General features: G+C 35.6%; 1 protein-coding gene across 3 annotated transcripts in view; it reads left to right on the top strand.

The window, feature by feature from the left end:
* The window catches only part of ARHGAP24 (Rho GTPase activating protein 24), a 488,283-nt gene that overhangs the window by 215,214 nt on the left and 253,639 nt on the right, over positions 1–19,430 (top strand). For all 3 annotated transcript variants that reach the window (XM_024764196.1, XM_024764194.1, XM_024764195.1), the window contains one exon: positions 12,912–12,999. In XM_024764196.1, the coding sequence (XP_024619964.1) occupies positions 12,912–12,999 (88 nt within the window). The remainder of the gene's footprint in view (positions 1–12,911; positions 13,000–19,430) is intronic.

The following is a 19,430-nucleotide window of genomic DNA, read 5'->3' as shown; positions in this document are numbered from 1 at the left end:
TTGGTCAGAACTTAGTCACCTAAAACACAGGAGTGACTGGGAAATGAAATCTTACAGTGTGCTCAGGAAGGAAATGGAATGGTTGTGTAACTATAGTACCGGCTCTCTTGCACTTAAGATTTAAAAACTAATTATTAATATTCTAATAGGTTACAGGGGAGAAATCATGATTATTTCTATAAATACAAAAAAGGGTTTAATAAAATTTAACATCCATTCGTGATTTAAAAAAACAAAACATTTTTTAGCAAATTAGGAATAAAAGAGAAGCCCCTGAAAAGTGATGAAGAATAGCTTATTAAAAATCTCTAGCTGTCATCATAGCTAATGATGACACATTGAAAGCATTCCCTTTAACACCAGAACTAAGTTAAGAATATTTGCTATTATCACATCAATTAACCAGTTTATTAGTCGGTCCTTGTCAGCACACAGTAGGATAAAAGAAAATGTTTAAGGATTGGAGAAGAAGATACACAGATGCCATTAGTTACAGACAATATCCATGTCTTGAAACTCCCAAATATCTCACAGATAGTTTACCAAGGTTGATGTATACAAAATCAATATACATTTTCATAAACTAGCAGTAAACAGTTCAAAAACATATTTTAGGTGCCATTTGAAGAGCATCAAAATATACAAGGTAGATCAAAATATATGCTAATATAAATATTATACGGTATATAATATACAACAGTATATATACAAATTCAGATTTATATATATACATACAGACACAAAAATATACAGATGATAATCATTTGTGGAAAGACATGAAAAAAACCTATATTAAAGGTGAGATATAACATGCTTATGAATTGGAAGTCTTTTTTTTTTAAACATCTTTATTAGGGTATAATTGCTTTACAATGGTGTGTTAGTTTCTGCTTTATAACAAAGTGAATCAGTTATACATATACATATGTTCCCATATCTCTTCCCTCTTGCGTCTCTCTCCCTCCCACCCTCCTTATCCCACCCTCTAGGTGGTCACAAAGCACCGAGCTGATCTCCCTGTGCTATGCGGCTGCTTCCCACTAGCTATCTATTTTACATTTGGTAGTGTATATATGTCCATGCCACTCTCTCATTTTGTCCCAGCTTACCCTTCCCCCTCTGCGTATCCTCAAGTCCATTCTCTAATAGGTCTGCATCTTTTGAATTGGAAGTCTTAACCTTGTAAAACCTCTATTAATATTACAGAATTTAATATTGTAGGAAGGCAAATGATCTTAGCATTTAGATCTCAGCTAAAATGTCACCTGCTCAAAGAGGTCTTCTCTGAACAGTCATTCCAAAGTAGCCACCCAGGCACTTTCACAGGTAACACCCTATTTTAATTAACTACACAATACTTTACATCATTTAATAATTCCCTTGTTATTTAAAATGTATTTATGTATGGGTGAACATATGTGTTTCTTCCTTCATTAAAATCTAAGCTTCATGAGAAGAGGGACATTGTCTACTTTCAATGCTGCTGTATCTTCAGCATGCAAAACATCATCTGACCTAGAGAGGAAATGCAACAACAATTCATGTTGCATTATGATTGTATCATTGTCAAGCTATCTGGCTTGCTGCATACTTGTGTTTTGTTACAGTTCTTTCTTTGTGTAGGAAATCAATGCATGTTAAAATAGCTATCAAAAAAACAACAACAATTTCTACTTAATGTATTTTAGAAGTATAAAGGCTGTTATATTAATTTTAACTATTGCAAAGTAAATTAGATTTTAATTGGATTACTACTTTGTCTCTAGTCGATCTGACAGAGGCATGGTGAAAATGAATACTTAGAATTGAAGCACTTTGCTTCTTAATCATAAAGCCAAGTCAAAATTTTTAAGATAGAGAAAGAAATCAATGACATTTGAGTAGCTTGGGGCGAGAGCCAGAAAAACACATTGTATGATATTGTGTGAGAACAACTATGAAATCAATAGAACTTCTGAGATTAAAAATATTAGACTATTAAATCCAAAAGTTTAGTCACTAATATTTTCCCTTGAGATTATTTTGCTAAGCAAGAAGAGTACTTGTTTGCCAAGGAAGGACAAAATTAAATTAAAAATATTCACATGCACATTATCAAAGAAATTTGGATATGAAACAAAAATGTTTTAAAATTGTGCCTATGCTCATACTCCCTGCATGTTCTTAGTTCCAGGTTGTCTTAGCACATCTAGAATAACATGTGTAGAGCCCACCAGATATATCTTTAACACTTTGAGTGAATTAACTCAAACTCAAACATAAAATGGTTTATTTTTATATCATAAAAGTAATATACTTGCAATGTAGAAATTCTAGGAAAAAACAGTATAAAGAATATTTAAAGTTTTAACTGTATATAGTGTTAGTATTTTGGTGAAACTTTATCTTTGCATATTATTTTCATTTTAAATTTAATTTTTGAGTAGATAAAACATTCATTTGCTTTCAAAATCAAAACTGTATTAAATGTTTACATTGAAAGTCTTACTTCCCATCCACCCTTATTCTCCACTCCACACACACACTCTCCCTATAGATAACTACTTTTTGTAACTGAAATATAGTTGATTTACAATATTATATTAGTTTCAGGTGTATAGCGTGGTGATTCAATATTTTTATAGATTATACGCCATTTAAAGTTATTATAAATATTGGCTATATTTCCTGTGCTGTACAATATATCTTCATAGCTTATTTATTTTATACATAGTAGTTCGTACCACTTAGTCCTCTACCCCTGTGTTGCTTCTCTCCCCTGCCCTCTCCCCACTGATAGCCACTAATTTGTTCTCTGTATCTATGAGCCTGCTTCTGTTTTGTTATATTCATTCATGTGTTTTATTTCTTGGATTCCACATATAAGTGATAACATGCAGTATTTGTCTTTCTCTGTCTCACTTATTTCACTAAGCATTGCCCTCCAGGTCCATCCATGTTGTTGCAAATGTCAAAATTTCATTCTTTTCTATGGCTGGTAGTACTCCACTGTTTGTGTGTGTCTGTGTGTCTGTGTATATAGGCAACATCTTTTTTATCCATTCATCTGTTGATGGGCACTTAGGTTGCTTCCATATCTTGGCTATTGTAAATAATGATGCTGTGAACACTGGGGTGCATATATACAGATAACTACTTTGATTAGTGTCATGTATATTCTTCCCATGATTTTTTATGTGAATAAAGCCAAATACATATATATGTTCTTGTTATTATTTCTTTATTATTTAAAATAAAGCATACTGAATGCTTATTTTTAAATTGAGCCATCCTTCTTTCTTTTTATAATATATCCCATAGAGAACTATTAATATATATATTCTCATATATATTCTTTAATAGATATAGCTTATTTTATTTTTTGTGGCTGCATAATATTCCATTACCCAGATATATCATCATTTATTTAACCAATTTTTCATTGATGGACACTTGAGTTGTTTCAAATCCTGTTATTACAAACAATGCTGTTTGTAAAGCAAGTGACCTTGCAAATAAGCCATTTCTTATGTGTGTGGGTGTGATAAATTGTACCAGTGTGCCCTCTGTATAAATTTTACCATTTTGCCCTCCTACCACCAGTGGATGAGAGTAATGTTTTCCTTAGCAACAGACTATGTTGTCAAACTTTTGTAATTTTGCAAAAGCATATTATCTTTACAAAAATAAATATCACACTGTATTTACAATTTCAGCACTGTATTTTAAGGATTACATAGAACATAATTAATTGTAGGTCAAAGAAGTAGAAGCATGCCAATAAAAATAGGTGTCAAATAAGCCAAAGGAGATTTTTCATTTTAAAGTTCAAAATGTAAAAAGCAACTGTGTGATTAAGTCCTACTTTGTCTTTTTCCTGTTAATGACTTTTTTCCTTTTAGTTGTACTTCTCAGTTTTAAGATTCAAATATATGGGAAGTTATTAAACCAACTATAAAATAATTTTACTTGGTTGTTAAAAAATTAGCATGATCACTTAATTCAGCATCCCAGATTATTTTGGTATTATAAATTTAGCTATTATACCGTTTCTTCCAAGGTTAAACCTAGGTCTTTTCCGCTTTAATTTTTAAACACACAAAGGGTTTATTAGTTGATTAAGATAAAGGATTAAATGAGAGTTTTAATTATTAACAACTTTCTGGTCCATTGATAATGGCTTATTGGACCTTTCTCTTTAGGGTTCCAGATTTTCCCATAATAAACATTATATAGCTATCACTGTTTTTGCTTTTTATACCTCTTTCATAATGAGACATAAACTCAAAAACATGTTTTTTTCTTTTCTCTTCTCCTCCCATAGACTTTGCTTCAAACTTTTGGCATTTATCACCCCCTGAGCAGCTGACATTTATTTTTCTAATTGAGAAATAATAATAAATGTGGTAAAATAGCATATACTGTTGGACATGAAATAAAAGGTCAAGGTCCTAGTAACCGGTTGAGAGGGGTTAGCTGTTGAACTCAGTCATTTCTGAATAAGGACTCTTACTTAACCTTGCCACAGATATTCCGTCCTGGAATCCCAGGACATGAAGTGACACTGGTTTAATCAATTCCTCCTATTGAGAGCAGAGGGTTGGATGAGGAGGGATTTTCTTTAGCTAACACCTATTTGAATGTCTTGCACACTGTGGATTCTCCCCTCAAATCACTGGCTAGTTAAAATTTAGGCACCACTTACCAGCACTTGAGAATTAGCAGTGGACTCCTTTCAAAATGTCAGCTGTTTATAAACTCCTCCCTAGGGATCATTAGAAAGCTTGTTTCAAAGCCTTTATATGTATTTGTTTCCTTTGGCTACTGTAACAAATTACCACAAACTTGTTGGCTTAAAACAACAGAAATTTATTCTCTCACAGTTCGGGAGTCCAGAAAGTCCAAACTCAAGGTGTAGGCAGGGCCAAACTCCCTTCAGAGTCTCTAGGATGGAACTTTCCAGCTTCTGGTGACAGCATTTCTTGGTTTGCGACTGTGTCATTCCAGTCTTTGCCTCCCTTTTCTCATCACCCTCTCCTCTGTGTGTGCAACAGATCTCCCTGTGTCGAGCTCTTGTAAAGGCACTTGGCATTGTATTTAAGGTCCACACAGATGATTCAGGATAATTCTCTGTTAGGATCCTTAACTTAATCATATCTGCAGAGACCGTTTTCGCAATAGAATAACATTCCCAGGTTCCAGGGATTAGGACCTGATATCTTCTAGTGGCCAATATTCAGAGTATTGTACTATATTTAGATATGTTCTAGAACTATCTTCCACAGTCCTTACCGCAAGGCAGTATAACTTTGAGACTCCAAAATGCTTATTCAACCCTGCTTTCTACTGTCATTTTTCTTTGTGTTAAAAATATGTTTGGGGCTTCCCTGGTGGCACAGTGGTTGAGAGTCCGCCTGCCGATGCAGGAGACATGGATTCGGGTTCGTGCCCTGGTCTGGGAAGATCCCACATGCCACAGAGCGGCTGGGCCCATGAGCCATGGCTACTGAGCCTGCGCGTCCGGAGCCTGTGCTCCGCAACAGGAGAGGCCACAACAGTGAGAGGCCCGCGTACCACAAAAAAAAAAAAAAAGTTTGTATATTTTTCCTTAGTACACAGTAATACGTGCTCATTATTTTAACGTTTTTTAAAAATAAGAAAAACTTAGCAAAATAAAAATTATTTATGACCTGGCTATTCAAAGATAATCTATACTAACATTCCATTTTTTCTAAGCATTTTGGCATTCTCAACACATAGTACATACTAAATATATGTTTGATGAATAAACAGGTAAGTGAATGAATGAATAAATCACACTGCAGCTTTCTATCATATAAAAAATACTAGCTAAGGAAGTGGAGCTTGGATTTACAGAAGGTCAAATTGCATCTCTATACTTCACCAGCTGCATGCTACTCAACTTATTTATGCTTCAACCTTCCTTCTGTAAAGTGGACAGTGGTAATTGTACCTCCACACATGGTATTCTAGAAGATTAAAATGTACATCAGAGTGCTGGCACACAGTAAGTCTCAGCAGATGGTTAGCTGTAATGATTGAAGATGGAAAAGGGAGATTTCACTCTGAAGGGAAGAATTTGGGGTAGAAATTGTTGGGAGACAGAGTTTGTGTCAACAGTTGGATATTTTTTCTTCCAATTACAATGTTTCAAAAATGGCATGGGGCACCTTAAGAAAGGTTGTGAGATAGATGACAATGCTTCTCAAGTTCTTAATTTGAAGTTTAGAATATAAAGCATCAAGATGAGACATCTCTATAGAGAATTTATTTCTATTTATTCAGTACTTATAAAACAGTTATGCTATTATGTTTATCATTGTTAATTTAAATAATAGCTTGGAAACATTAACACTGCTTAGGTCAGTGTTCCCCAAGCAGTTTGCACTGCAGAATTATTTTGGTAGATCCTAAATTTGAACCAATTTGCAAGTCTCCCCTTCTCGTAATTCCTTAGAAGCACCCCAGAAATCAGTATAACTATTTCGGGGGCTAAGAAGAAACTCGATAACTATTTATAAACATTCTTCAAACTGCTTTAAGTAACAGTAATTGGTTAGAAATAAGAACATGAATTGGGTTAATAATTAATACAAATAAGTATCTGGAATCTACTGTGCCAGTCTCTTTGCTAGGTGCTTCCTGAGCTTTATTTCCCTCATGTATAAAATAAGAGTCATGACACAGAGTCATGAGGCAAATTAATTTGCTTAGCATTTGCTTAGCAAAGTAATATATGGTCAAGAAATGTTAGCAATCATCATCAATATCATTTTGCTTTGCTGTTTGTTATTATGATTGTTAATTAGAGGTTTATTTGTTTTAATCTAGTCTTACGGACATGATAGACTGACTTCAAATTTTCTAATTAGTTTACTTCCCTGTTCACCCAACTAGATGATAATATTAGCAGATGTATTTTGAACTTTTACTAGAATCATCCTATTATTTGGGGATTAGCAAAATATGTACCCAAAATATCTTGCAGACTTCTGGGATATAAGAAAGACTTTTTAAAATATTAAAAAGCAACTAAAAATACCATGTACCCAGCATTTTTCTACAAACTACACATATATTAGTTCACAGTTATAAAGTAGGTTCTATTTTTATCCCATTTTAAGGATGAACATGAAGAATAGAAAGGATAAATATCTTGCCTGAAGTCACTTGGTTAATCGGTGGGAGAGTGGGTATCTGAACCTAGGCAGTTTGACTCCAGAATAAATTTACTTAACCACTGACTTCATTGTCACTGGTAGATTGGTATATGGCTGGACCACTTGTGGATACAATTTTATGTCCTTTAAAAGCATACAGTAACCTGTTTCCTTTTCATAACAGGGGCTTATCTGTAATAGGTTGGGTTTTGGGGTTTTTTTTTTTCCAATTTTCTGCCTACCCTGAGTGATTCTCAGATCCAGGAGTACAAGGACATTATTGGAATTTCTAACCATTACATTCTCTGTGCCTAAGACAGGGCCTGGCACATGCTAGGTGTTATTTAATAACTATTTGTTGAATGAATTAATGAAGTTACTTGATACAAAGAAGAAAATCACACCGATCTACGATATTAAAACCTAATCTATTTTACTCTACTAAACATTGTTGAGTAATATTTATTTCACCTTGATATCATTTTCAAACCTCTGTCTAGTCACATTAAAAATACACATATATTGTCAAGCTGAGACTTTGCCTTGTTCCTTGTGATGCTCATGATCATTGTTCATGCTGGAAAAAAATCTCATTATTGTGCTTATGAAACTAACAAAGCTACTGCATATGCATACATTTTTCCAATCCAAATCCCAGAGAATAATATCACCATGCTTACTTTCAACAGCATCTAGTCTTACCCCAATATCTTGTGGTTTTGGCTCAATGATCTGATATTAACTAGAGATGAGCTGCTTTTCTAATAGCAATTTTAGCTGAAAGCAAAATACTAGTATGGTTCTGAATTATGTTTCTTTTGCCAACTCTTAGTTGTCAACTATAAAAAAAAGAATTTAGCATATTATTCCATTTTGAAGTTTTAAAGATGCTTTATAAAAGGGATATTCCCTATAGGGAAGAAAAATAAGTGTAATTCCATTCTGAATATGCTGATTAACTATTGCCATATAATTATTGCCATATGTAGTGAACTGTCAAAAAGAGTACATCCCCTTTCTTGTACTTGAGCCTCTTCTCTCTGATCATCCAAAATCTGCAGTGAGGTATATTGAACATCATGGGTTAATGTGCCCTTTCTTAAAAAACTCAAGAATATTTGCACCCTGGATATTTTGTCACTAAAGATCCCCAGCAAGAAATTGATGGCTCTCCCTCAAAATGTGTAATTGAAGAGTGTGTGGTAAAGAAATTATTTACAATTTGTTGGAAAGGTTACTGGAAACCGAAAGGATAGTGAAAAAGCTCTGGGGCTAAAAAGAGGGAGGAACCCATTACCATTCTGGTCTACTGGCACCTGCAGAAGCCTGAAGGTCTAGGAGTTGTGGACTAAGATAGTCAATGCAACTAGGGTCAAATTGCTGCCTAGCATGGAGGGAGAGTTATCTTGGCTTGACTCTGGTGGCTTTCTGACTTCCTGCTGTGGCCTCGAAACCAACCTGAAGCCAGAGGTCAAGAGAGCCTGGTTTATGCAATTTGTAGAGATTAGTCTCCTAGGGTACAGAATAGAGTGATGGGTTGATAGAAGATCTGGAGGGCAAATAAGGAATACCCAGCATAGCTACTAACAAAAAATTAAAGAATTGAGTTTGGGCTCAAGAGCATGGGCCTCATGGAGCTTGAATCTTCCTAATTTCCCATTTCTAACAAGAGGCATCAACTTTCTTTCAGATATACAGAAGAGAAAAACTGAAGTCATCTTGACTTTTCCTTCTTCATTCCCTGAGTTAAAGATATGACCAGTTTCTTTCATATTTCCTCAAAATAGATCTCTAATAATTCATCTCTAATGCAAATTTATGCCATTTCTACTGCTGACAACTTTATGTCTTGACTTTGCTCTCTTATGTCAAATTAATTGCCTTGTGGTAACAAACTTCTAAGAGGTGGTATTTTTAAATCTCCTGCTTTGCTCAAGAACCTACTCTGGTTCTCAGCTGTCATGGACATCAAGTGCAACGTCCTCTGCCTAGTGTTCGACTTCCCACAGCATGTCCTCAACATCACCAAGAAGCCTTACTTCCTAACTGTTCCTCCACATGAATCTTCTCCTTAGTCTAACGTGCTCTGCACATATGGTTCTAATTACTGTTTTGCTGATACTACGTCCTCCATTTGGGAAGATTACCCCTAGCTCGCTAAATCTTAAAACCTTAAACTCCTTTAAAAACCATTTTCTTCATATTATCTTTCGAACTAATCAGACTGCCTTTATGGCACTCTCTTCTTAAACTTTTATTTTATATATATATATATTTTTTTTCAACCTACTTTGACACTCACTTGTTCAATAGTTATATACTGTTATTCTTCTATTGAGAGTAGAGTTTATTTCTTTCAAATACCTCACATCACCTGAGATAGTTCTAGAAATATTATCTGACATATGGTAGTGTCTCAATACATTATGTTTTAATCAGATGAGGTACTTGAATTGTATTTGTTTATTAGTTGTTTGTTTGGTTAGTTAGTTTAGGGCAACTCTGGAAGAATTAACCAAACCCACACAAAGAGTGCATACTTTTTGACTACTAATTTCTCTTGTAGGTATTTGTCCTAAAGAATAAGTTAAGGAGAAGCTCAAAGGTTTAACTTCACGGATGTTCATGGAAATGTTATATGTAATAACAGTTACAAAAAATCATAAACACTTTACAATAATAAAGGATGTGATAGTATGCATATTCGAGGAAGTAATGTACTATGCTATTCAGCTTTTTAAAATGATGTAGATTATTAAACTGACATAATAACAATATATGACTTAAGTTTTGAAGCAGATAATAAATATTTTGACTACTATTTTTGTAAAAATTACTGTATATGTTAATATACACATATACATAAATACATACCAATATGGATAGGTACATATGGTGTTAATATTGGTTATCCTATGGTGGTGGGTAAATTATAGATTTTTGTTTGTTTATGTGCATTTTCTGACAATATATACACTGCATAATAATTAGAAGATAACTATCACAATTAACACCCTTCTTTTAGTTATAGATATTAACTGCTTTGTTTCTATACAAGGTGATCAAGTTAGTTGTTTCAATTAAATCACTTTATTTTACTTACTGAATGACTTAATGAACTAACCACAGAAAAGATTTGGCAATTGCAGTATACCCTGCCCTAAATATTGCCTCCTGATAAGTAAACTATTATTTTTACAACACAATTTGTTTGGAAAACTGTCAAAATATAAATATAATGTCAAATTTGAAAATGAAAATGATAATTTCAGCCAGAAGTAGCTATTTCTCATCTACAAAAAAGACAACAAAGGATAGCATTACTCTGCCTTTTAATTATCAAGTGAAGTTGATTGGGATTTCATAGAGGGGAATAGTTTATGTAGAAGAGTGGCTTGAATTCAACTTATAGGACATATGTACAGTTTAAGATCCTAAATAGAGCCTGAAGACAGAATTAAATATGTCATACGTGTATACATACAAACATACATGCATGCAGAAATGAATGTTGTGTCTATCTAGAAGGTTAGATGGTATGTTCTAAAACTGAGCTAAATCACACATTTAATTATTTCACAAAAGCACTTCAGGAAGTAAAGTAAACTAGTAATTGAAACAACTGATTTTATTACTCTATATAAACCTCTCTATAAATGGTCTTAATTATAATGAATATTTTCAAAGTCTTAATAATCTTTTAAATTATTTAAAAAATACCAGTAAGTAGAATGGAATCCATAGGCAAGAAGACACTAGATATGATGAGAAGTAGGAAATTTTACTTCCTAGAGGAGGAAAACAAAGGCAGTACCTCCAACACCTCACCTTGTAAGGTGCAGACAGATGGGGAGGTACCCTTCTAACCTCTAATTCCTTAGGTTTTAGTTAGGGAGTGCTATGCTTTATCACTCTAAGCCCAGAAGGAGGGACAAATATAATGACAATAATATTCTCTGCCAAACCAGGCAGAATGAAAGTTGTGTAAAATATTATTTGAGCTAAATATTGCTTAAAGCTGGGAAAATGGACAATATAATATAGTGGATAAGAGTATAGACTTTTGAATCCAGCGTGCTTGGTTTTGAATACTGGGTTTACTGTACTAACAGTACGCATTCACTCAGCAATACCTTTTTTAAACATTAACCTTATGCCAAGTGAAGTGCTAGGCTTTGGCAGTAGCTTAGGGTAAAAAACACGCATTATGGGCTTCCCTGGTGGCGCAGTGGTTGAGAGTCCACCTGCCAATGCAGGGGACATGGGTTCGTGCCCCGGTCCGGGAAGATCCCGCATGCTGCGGAGCGGCTGGGCCCGTGAGCCATGGCCGCTGAGCCTGCGCGTCCGGAGCCTGTGCTCTGCAACGGGAGAGGTCACAACAATGAGAGGCCCGCGTACCGCAAAAAAAAAGAAAACAACAACAACAAAAAAAAACCACACATTATATTTGCTCTTTTATAGTTTAATGATAGAGATAAACATTAATTAAATAATCTTACAAATAACATAATTGCATACACTAGTAAATCAGTCTAAGGAAAATTCAGGAAGCTATGCAAGTATATTTTAGATGTAGTCAATCTGAAAAATTGGTATAAAACAACCAGAGAAAGAATGTAGTTCTAAGGTAAATGAGAGCATGATGCCATTTATAGAAGGGCAATTGACTAGATCATAGGAAGCATTGAAAGTGTAAGAGTGGAAAAATTAGTTTAGAGGTATAGGCGGAGCCAGACCTCCGCCTGTCTTATTCTAAGACAAAGGAAAGCCATTGGAGATTTTCAAGCAGGAAAGTTGCAAGATCAAATTTCTGTTTCTAAAGATCACTCTGACCACCTTAAGGAAAAAGAATGGATTAAAAGATGTTCCAGTATTGAAGGGAATTTAATGAATGGGTATTTGAAACATTCCAGATAAGGAGACAACAGTCTCTTGGACTAGGGCTTGGTGGTGGTAAAGTTACAGTAGAATAAAGATAATGACTGCTACGTTTCTGGCTTTTGCAACTGATTGCAAGATGGTGCTGAGTTAGGGAATACATAAATAAGACCTGAATTAATTGCATTTTAATTTGACTAAGTTTAGTTTAAGATGCTTTTGAGATATCCAAATGGAAACGTCAAGCTCAAATAATGTAAATAATGTCAAATAATGGAAATAGATTCAGTGTAGACAACTCTTTGCTAGGGAAGGAAAAAAAATGAAATGAAAACTGGAGTGGGAGGTGGAGTCAAAGTAACTTTTTAAATAGGATCGACTTTTAAATATGTCTCTGTGCTGATGAAAATGATGCAGTAAAGAGAAGAAAATCCAACAAAAAAGAGAGGGGATAATCAAGAGAAGGCTATGGCAGCATTGGCTAACTTATTGAATGTCTCTGCCTTGGTTTACACAGCTCTAAAATGGGGGAAAATAATACCTACCTTATAAGATTATTCTAACAATTAATATTATGTTGGTTGAATGCTCAGTAAAAATTTTCAGCACACAGAATACATTTAATAAATTGGTGCTTAAAATGAACTCAGCATCTAACACAGTGTTTTGTATATATTAGGTGCTCAACAAATATTTGTTAAATGTTGAATGAATATGATGCTGTTACATGATTTTGGACTAGATGGGAATATAAATGAGTCTGATGCATATTACTGTATCCTGGGTTACAGATGCACCTTGAATATTCACTGATGATGATGATATTCAATATTTGCCATCTGATAATGATGTTTGGGACATTTGTGTTCACAGGGTACTATTTTTCTGCCTGGAAATAAAGTCCTTGAACATCCCTGCAATGAAGAGAGCCCAGGGAAATTCCTTTTTGAAGTAGTTCCAGGTAAGATATTTTTCTGGTTTGATTCAACTATTGCCATTCCATGTTGGTAAAGGTGAAGACAGGTCAGACAGCCTCTATTTTTCTTGAGTCATGGCTAAGAACATTAATTTGACGAGGCAAGGGTCAACATTGGTTAGTATTTACACAGATAATGATTCCAGGTTTGTACACTGGTACAAATGAACACATGTACACACATACATGTGTCCACATGACTATTGGACTTCCATTTGTCCATGAGACTCCAGAGCTGACCAGAAGTGACACAGCACTTGTTAGGGACTATTGGAGACAAAGGTAATTTTACAATGCTCTTGTGGCATGAAATTTGACTAGGTGTTCCAGGTAGAATGCCTTGTCCAGCTGATTCACTGTCATATTTTCTTACAAAGCTGCATCTTTTTTTTTTTTTTTTAACAAGGTTTTTTTTTTTTTTTTTTTTTTTTTTTTGCGATACGCGGGCCCCTCACTGCCGTGGCCTCTCCCGTCGTGGAGCACAGGGTCCGGACACGCAGGCTCAGCGGCCATGGCTCACGGGCCCAGCCGCTCCGCGGCATGTGGGATCTTCCCGGACCGGGGCACGAACCCGTGTCCCCTGCATCAGCAGGCGGACTCTCAACCACTGCGCCACCAGGGAAGCCCCAAAACTGCATCTTTAAGGAGCCTTTGTTATAAAAACAAAACAAAACAAAAACCCTCCTTAAATAACTGGCCAAGGATTGCAGTTCTGTACCTCATCTTCATTCACAACCAACCACTTCCACATGTTTGGCTGATAGCATTGAGACTGTCTCTGCCAAGTCATCAGATCCTGCAGTTACATTTCTTCAACATCTGTTCATTTTTTTTAGTCATCTGCATCCACCCCTCTCAGAATACCTGATCTCCACTTAAGTCTTTGTCTCACCCAGCAACACTCTTTTCAAGGCTGTGATCTACTTCTTTGATCAGTTCATTAGCCCTTCTTTAATACTTGGTGTAAGAAAAAGGGAGTTGGGAACCTGGTTTTCATAGCTTTGGCTCTGACTGACCCAGTTAATGTGATATTAACATTGACTTAATCACAGCCTAGGGTGAGTGTGAATTTATTTGGGTGACTAATATGTAATGCATATCAATAATGCCAGTACAAAGGCAGTCAATAAAACATTTTCCCCAGATTTATAAACGCTAAGAATCTAAAATGTGAAAGCATATTTTTTTCCCCTCAATGAAAACAGCTGTAGCTCTGGGTTCATCTGGCTCACAATGGAATCCATGACTAAATGTTAATTAATGCAGCTGAAGTGCAGAAAGCTTAGTCGGATGCATCGTGTTGTTTCCCCCCAGGGAGAACATATTGTAGGAAACCTGAATCCTGTTTGCTCTATTAAAATCTTTTTATACTTACTTCTTGGTGGAATACCCTATATGGAACCAAATTCCAGATGTTTCAAAGTCTTTGAAGTATCAGTAGAGGAAATTTCTTTTACTGTTTATTCTCAGACATTAGGCCTGTGGGCTTTGAAATGAGCATGGTATTAAACTGACAGCTTTGATTCTGTATCTTCAATAACACTAAAGGTCCACTTTCCCATGCAAGTCTACTAAATGTGTAGAGATTTCACTTTTTGGGGAAGATGTTCTGATATACTGTAGGTAGATATTGTCAAGACTGTTCTCAGAAGAGCTGTGTTTTCAAGCCCATGAAATCACAAAACTTCCCCTCCAAGGTTGCAGTTCTTGGGTATGTGTTTCGAGTGCAATGCATATGATATAATGGCTTTTAATGAGCAAAGCTTAAGGGGTTTACGACTGTATGCAGTAGAATCTGAAGATTGTCATTCCAAAAAAAAATTTCTTTTTTTTCAAGGAAGTTCAGGTTGGCTGCAATAATTATGGAAATAAACATATCAATACTATGCCCATAGCTCATTTGAAAAGATGCTTTCTGAACCATTAATACAATATGTAGTAGCTTCTAAATTAGGTTTTATAATTCTGAATCATCTTATGGAGTGACAAGAGAACTGTGCCAAATGCTTCTTTAAAGAGAGAATTGGAAAAACACAATGGCTGCATTGAGAATCCAGTGTTTGAGCCATGAATCTTGGTCATCGGGGTTTTTGGTGTGTCCCTAACATTAGGATGGAATTTCCAGGCAAATGTTTCTGTATTTGTATGAGGATGTGAGGATTGGTATCACATGATTTTAACCAATTTTTGCAAAATCAAGATTACTTAGGGCTTTTTGCACCAGAAACTCTGGTTGGAAAGGCTGGGGCAAGGCATCTGCATGTGGCACCCTGTGAGCAAGTGAAGCTAAACTAAGAACAAAGGAAAATAGGACTTTTCATTCCTGGCCCTGCTTCACCTGTATACATGGGTGAACCCGTGTTGTGCAGCAGAACTAGAAAGAAACACTTATCCTTCCAGAAGCACCAGCCATGTGGCTGACAGTGTCTTGGTGCTCTGGCCTGGTGTCAGACCTTAGCCTCTGAAGTGGGAGAGCCAAGTTCAGGACATTGGACCACCAGAGACATCCCGGCCCTATGTAATATCAATCAGCAAGACCTCTCACAGAGATCACCATCTCAACGCTAAGACCCAGCTTCACCCAATGGCCAGCAAGCTCCAGTGCTGGATGCCCCATGCCAAACGACTAGCAAGACAGGAACACAACCCCACCCATTAGCAGAGAGGCTGCCTAAAATCATAATAAGTTCACAGACACCCCACACACACCACACGATGCAGCCCTGCCCACCATAAAAACAAGATCCAGCCCCACCCACCAGAACACAGGCACCAGTCCTCTCCACCAGGAAGCCTACAAAAGCCACTGAAACACCCTCACCCACTGGGGGCAGACACCAAACAACGGGGACTACAAACCTGCAGCCTACGAAAAGGAGACCCCAAACACAGTAAGTTAAACAAAATGAGAAGACAGAGAAATATGCAGCAGATGAAGGAGCGAGGTAAAAACCCACCAGACCAAACACATGAAGAGGAAATAGGCAGTCTACCTGAAAAATAATTCAGAGTAATGATAGTAAAGATGATCCAAAGTCTTGGAAACAGAATGGAGAAAATACAAGAAATATTTAACAAAGACCTAGAAGAACTAAAGAGCAAACAAAAAATGATGAACAACACAATAAATGAAATTAAAAATTCTCTGGAAGGAATCAATAGCAGAATAATTGAGGCAGAAAAACGGATAAGTGACCTGGAAGATAAAATAGTGGAAATAACTGCTGCAGAGCAGAATAAAGAAAAACAAATGAAAAGAATTGAGGACAGTCTCAGAGACTTCTGGAAGAACATTAAGTGCACCAACATTCAAATTATAGGGGTCCCAGAAGAAGAAGAGAAAAAGAAAGGGTCTGAGAAAATATTTGAAGAGATTATAGTTCAAAACTTCCCTAACGTGGGAAAGGAAATAGTCAACAAAGTCCAGGATGTGCAGAGAGTCCCATACAGAATAAATCCAAGGAGAAGCAAACTAGCAAACTATTAAATAAACTATGAAAAATTAAATACAAGAAAAAATATTAAAAGCAGCAAGGGAAAAGCAACAAATAACATACAAGGGAATCCCCATAAGGTTAACAGCTGATCGTTCAGCAGAAACTCTGCAAGACAGAAGGGAGTGGCAGGACATATTTAAGTGATGAAAGGCAAAAACCTACAACCAAGATTACTCTACCCAGCAAGGATCTCATTCAGATTCAATGGAGTAATTAGAAACCTTACAGACAAGCAAAAGCTAAGAGAATTCAGCACCACCAAACCAGCTTTGCAGCAAATGCTAAAGGAACTTCTCTAGGCAGGAAACACAAGAGAAGGAGAAGACCTACAAAAACAAACCCAAAACAATTGGAAAATGGGAATAGGAACATACATATTGATAATTAACTTAAATGTAAATGGATTAAATGCTCCAACCAAAAGACATAGCCTGGCTGAATGAATACAAAAACAAGACCCATATATATGCTGTCAACAAGGACCAGCTTCAGACCTGGGGACACATACAGACTGAAAGTTAGGGGACCAAAAAACAGATTCCATGCAAATGGAAATCAAAAGAAAGCTGGTGGAGCAATTCTCATATCAGACAAAATAGACTTTAAAATAAAGACTATTACAAGACACGGAGAAGGACACTACATAATGATCAAGGGATCGATCTAAGAAGAAGATATAACAATTGTAAATATTTATGCACTCAACATAGGAGCACCTCAATACATAAGGCAAATACTAACAGCCATAAGAGGGGAAATTGACAATAACACATACATAGTAGGGAATTTTAACACCCCACTTTCACCAATGGACAGATCATCCAAGATGAAAATAAATAAGGAAACACAAGCTTTAAATGATACATTAGACAAGATGGACTTAATTGATATTTATAGGGCATTCCATTCAAAAACAGCAGAATATGCTTTCTTCTCAAGTGCTCATGGAACATTCTCCAGGATAGATCATATTGTGGGCCACAAATCAAGCCTTGGTAAATTTAAGAAAATTGAAATTGTATCAAGTATCTTTTCCGACCACAACGCGATGAGACTAGATATCAATTATAGGAAAAAAACTGTAAAAAATACAAACACATGGAGGCTAAACAATACACTACTATATAACCAAGAGATCACTGAAGAAATCAAAGAGGAAATCAAAAAACGCCTAGAAAAAAATGACAATGAAAACACAACGACCGAAAACCTATGAGATGGAGCAAAAGCAGTTCTAAGAGGGGAGTTTACAGTAATACAATCCCACCTTAAGAAACAAGAAACATCTCAAATAAACAACCTAACCTTACACCTAAAGCAATTAGAGAAAGAAGAGCAAAAAAATCCAAAGTTAGCAAAAGGAAAGGAATCATAAAGATCAGATCGGAAATAAATGAAAAGGAAATGAAGGAAACAATAACAAAGATCAATAAAACTAAAAGCTGGTTCTTTGAGAAGATAAACAAAATTGATTAACCATTAGCCAGACTCATCAAGAAAAAAAGGGAGAAGACTCTAATCAACAGAATTAGAAATGAAAGTGGAGAAGTAACAACTGACACTGCAGAAATACAAAAGATCATGAGAGATTACTACAAGCAACTCTATGCCAATAAAATGGACAACGTGGAAGAATGGACAAATCCTTAGAAAAGTACAACCTTCCAAGACAGAACCAGGAAGAAAGAGAAAATATAAACAATCAATCATAAGCACTGAAATTGAAACTGTGATTAAAAATCTTCCAACAAACAAAAGCCCAGGACCAGATGGCTTCATAGGCGAATTCTATCAAACATTTAGGGAAGAGCTAACACCTATCATTCTCAAACTCATCCAAAATATAGCAGAGGGAGGAACACTCCAAAACTCATTCTACAAGGCCACCATCACCCTGATACTAAAACCAGAAAAGATGTCACAAAAAAAGAAAACTACAGGGCAATATCTTTGATGAATATAGATGCCAAAATCCTCAACAACATACTAGCAAACAGAATCTAACAGCACATTAAAAGGATCATACACCATGATCAAGTGGGGTTTATTCCAGGAATGCAAGGATTCTTCAATATATGCAAATATATCAATGTGATAAACCATATTAACAAATTGAAGGAGAAAAACCATATGATCATCTCAATAGATGCAGAGAAATCTTTTGACAAAATTCAACACCCATTTATGATAAAAACCTTCCAGAAAGTAGGAATAGAGGGAACCTACCTCAACATAATAAAGGACATATATGACAAACCCACAGCCAACATCATTCTCAGTGGTGAAAAACTGAAACTATTTCCTCTAAGATCAGAAAAAAGACAAGGTTATGCACTCTCACAGCTATTATTCAACATAGTTTTTGAAGTTTTAGCCACAGCAATCATAGAAGAAAAAGAAATAAAGGGTCCAAAAGGGAAAACAAGACATAAAACTTTCACTGTTTGCAGATGACATGATACTATACATAGAGAATCCTAAAGTTGCTACTAGAAAACTACTAGAGCTAATCAATGAATTTGGTAAAGTAGCAGGATACAAAATTAATGCACAAAAATCTCTTGCATTCCTATACACTAACAATGGAGAATCAGAAAGACATGTTAAGGAAACACTCCCTTTTACCATTGCAACGAAAAGAATAAAATATCTAGGAATAAACCTACTTAAGGAGACAAAAGACCTGTATGCAGAAAACTATAAGACACTGATGAAAGAAATTAAAGATGATACAAACAGATGGAGAGATATACCATGGTCTTGGATTGGAGAAATCAACATTGTGAAAGTGACTATACTACCTAAAGCAATCTACAGATTCAACACAAACCTTATCAAACTACCAATGTCATTTTTCACAGAACTAGAACAAAAAATTTCACAATTTGTATGGAAACACAAAAGACCCCGAATAGCCAA

The sequence above is a fragment of the Neophocaena asiaeorientalis genome, unplaced genomic scaffold, assembly GCF_003031525.2.
Source record: "Neophocaena asiaeorientalis asiaeorientalis breed wild unplaced genomic scaffold, Neophocaena_asiaeorientalis_V1.1 scaffold296, whole genome shotgun sequence".
Lineage (NCBI taxonomy): Eukaryota > Metazoa > Chordata > Mammalia > Artiodactyla > Phocoenidae > Neophocaena > Neophocaena asiaeorientalis.
The sequence above is the reverse complement of the archived record's forward strand: the minus strand, read 5'-3'. Positions and strand labels throughout refer to the sequence as shown.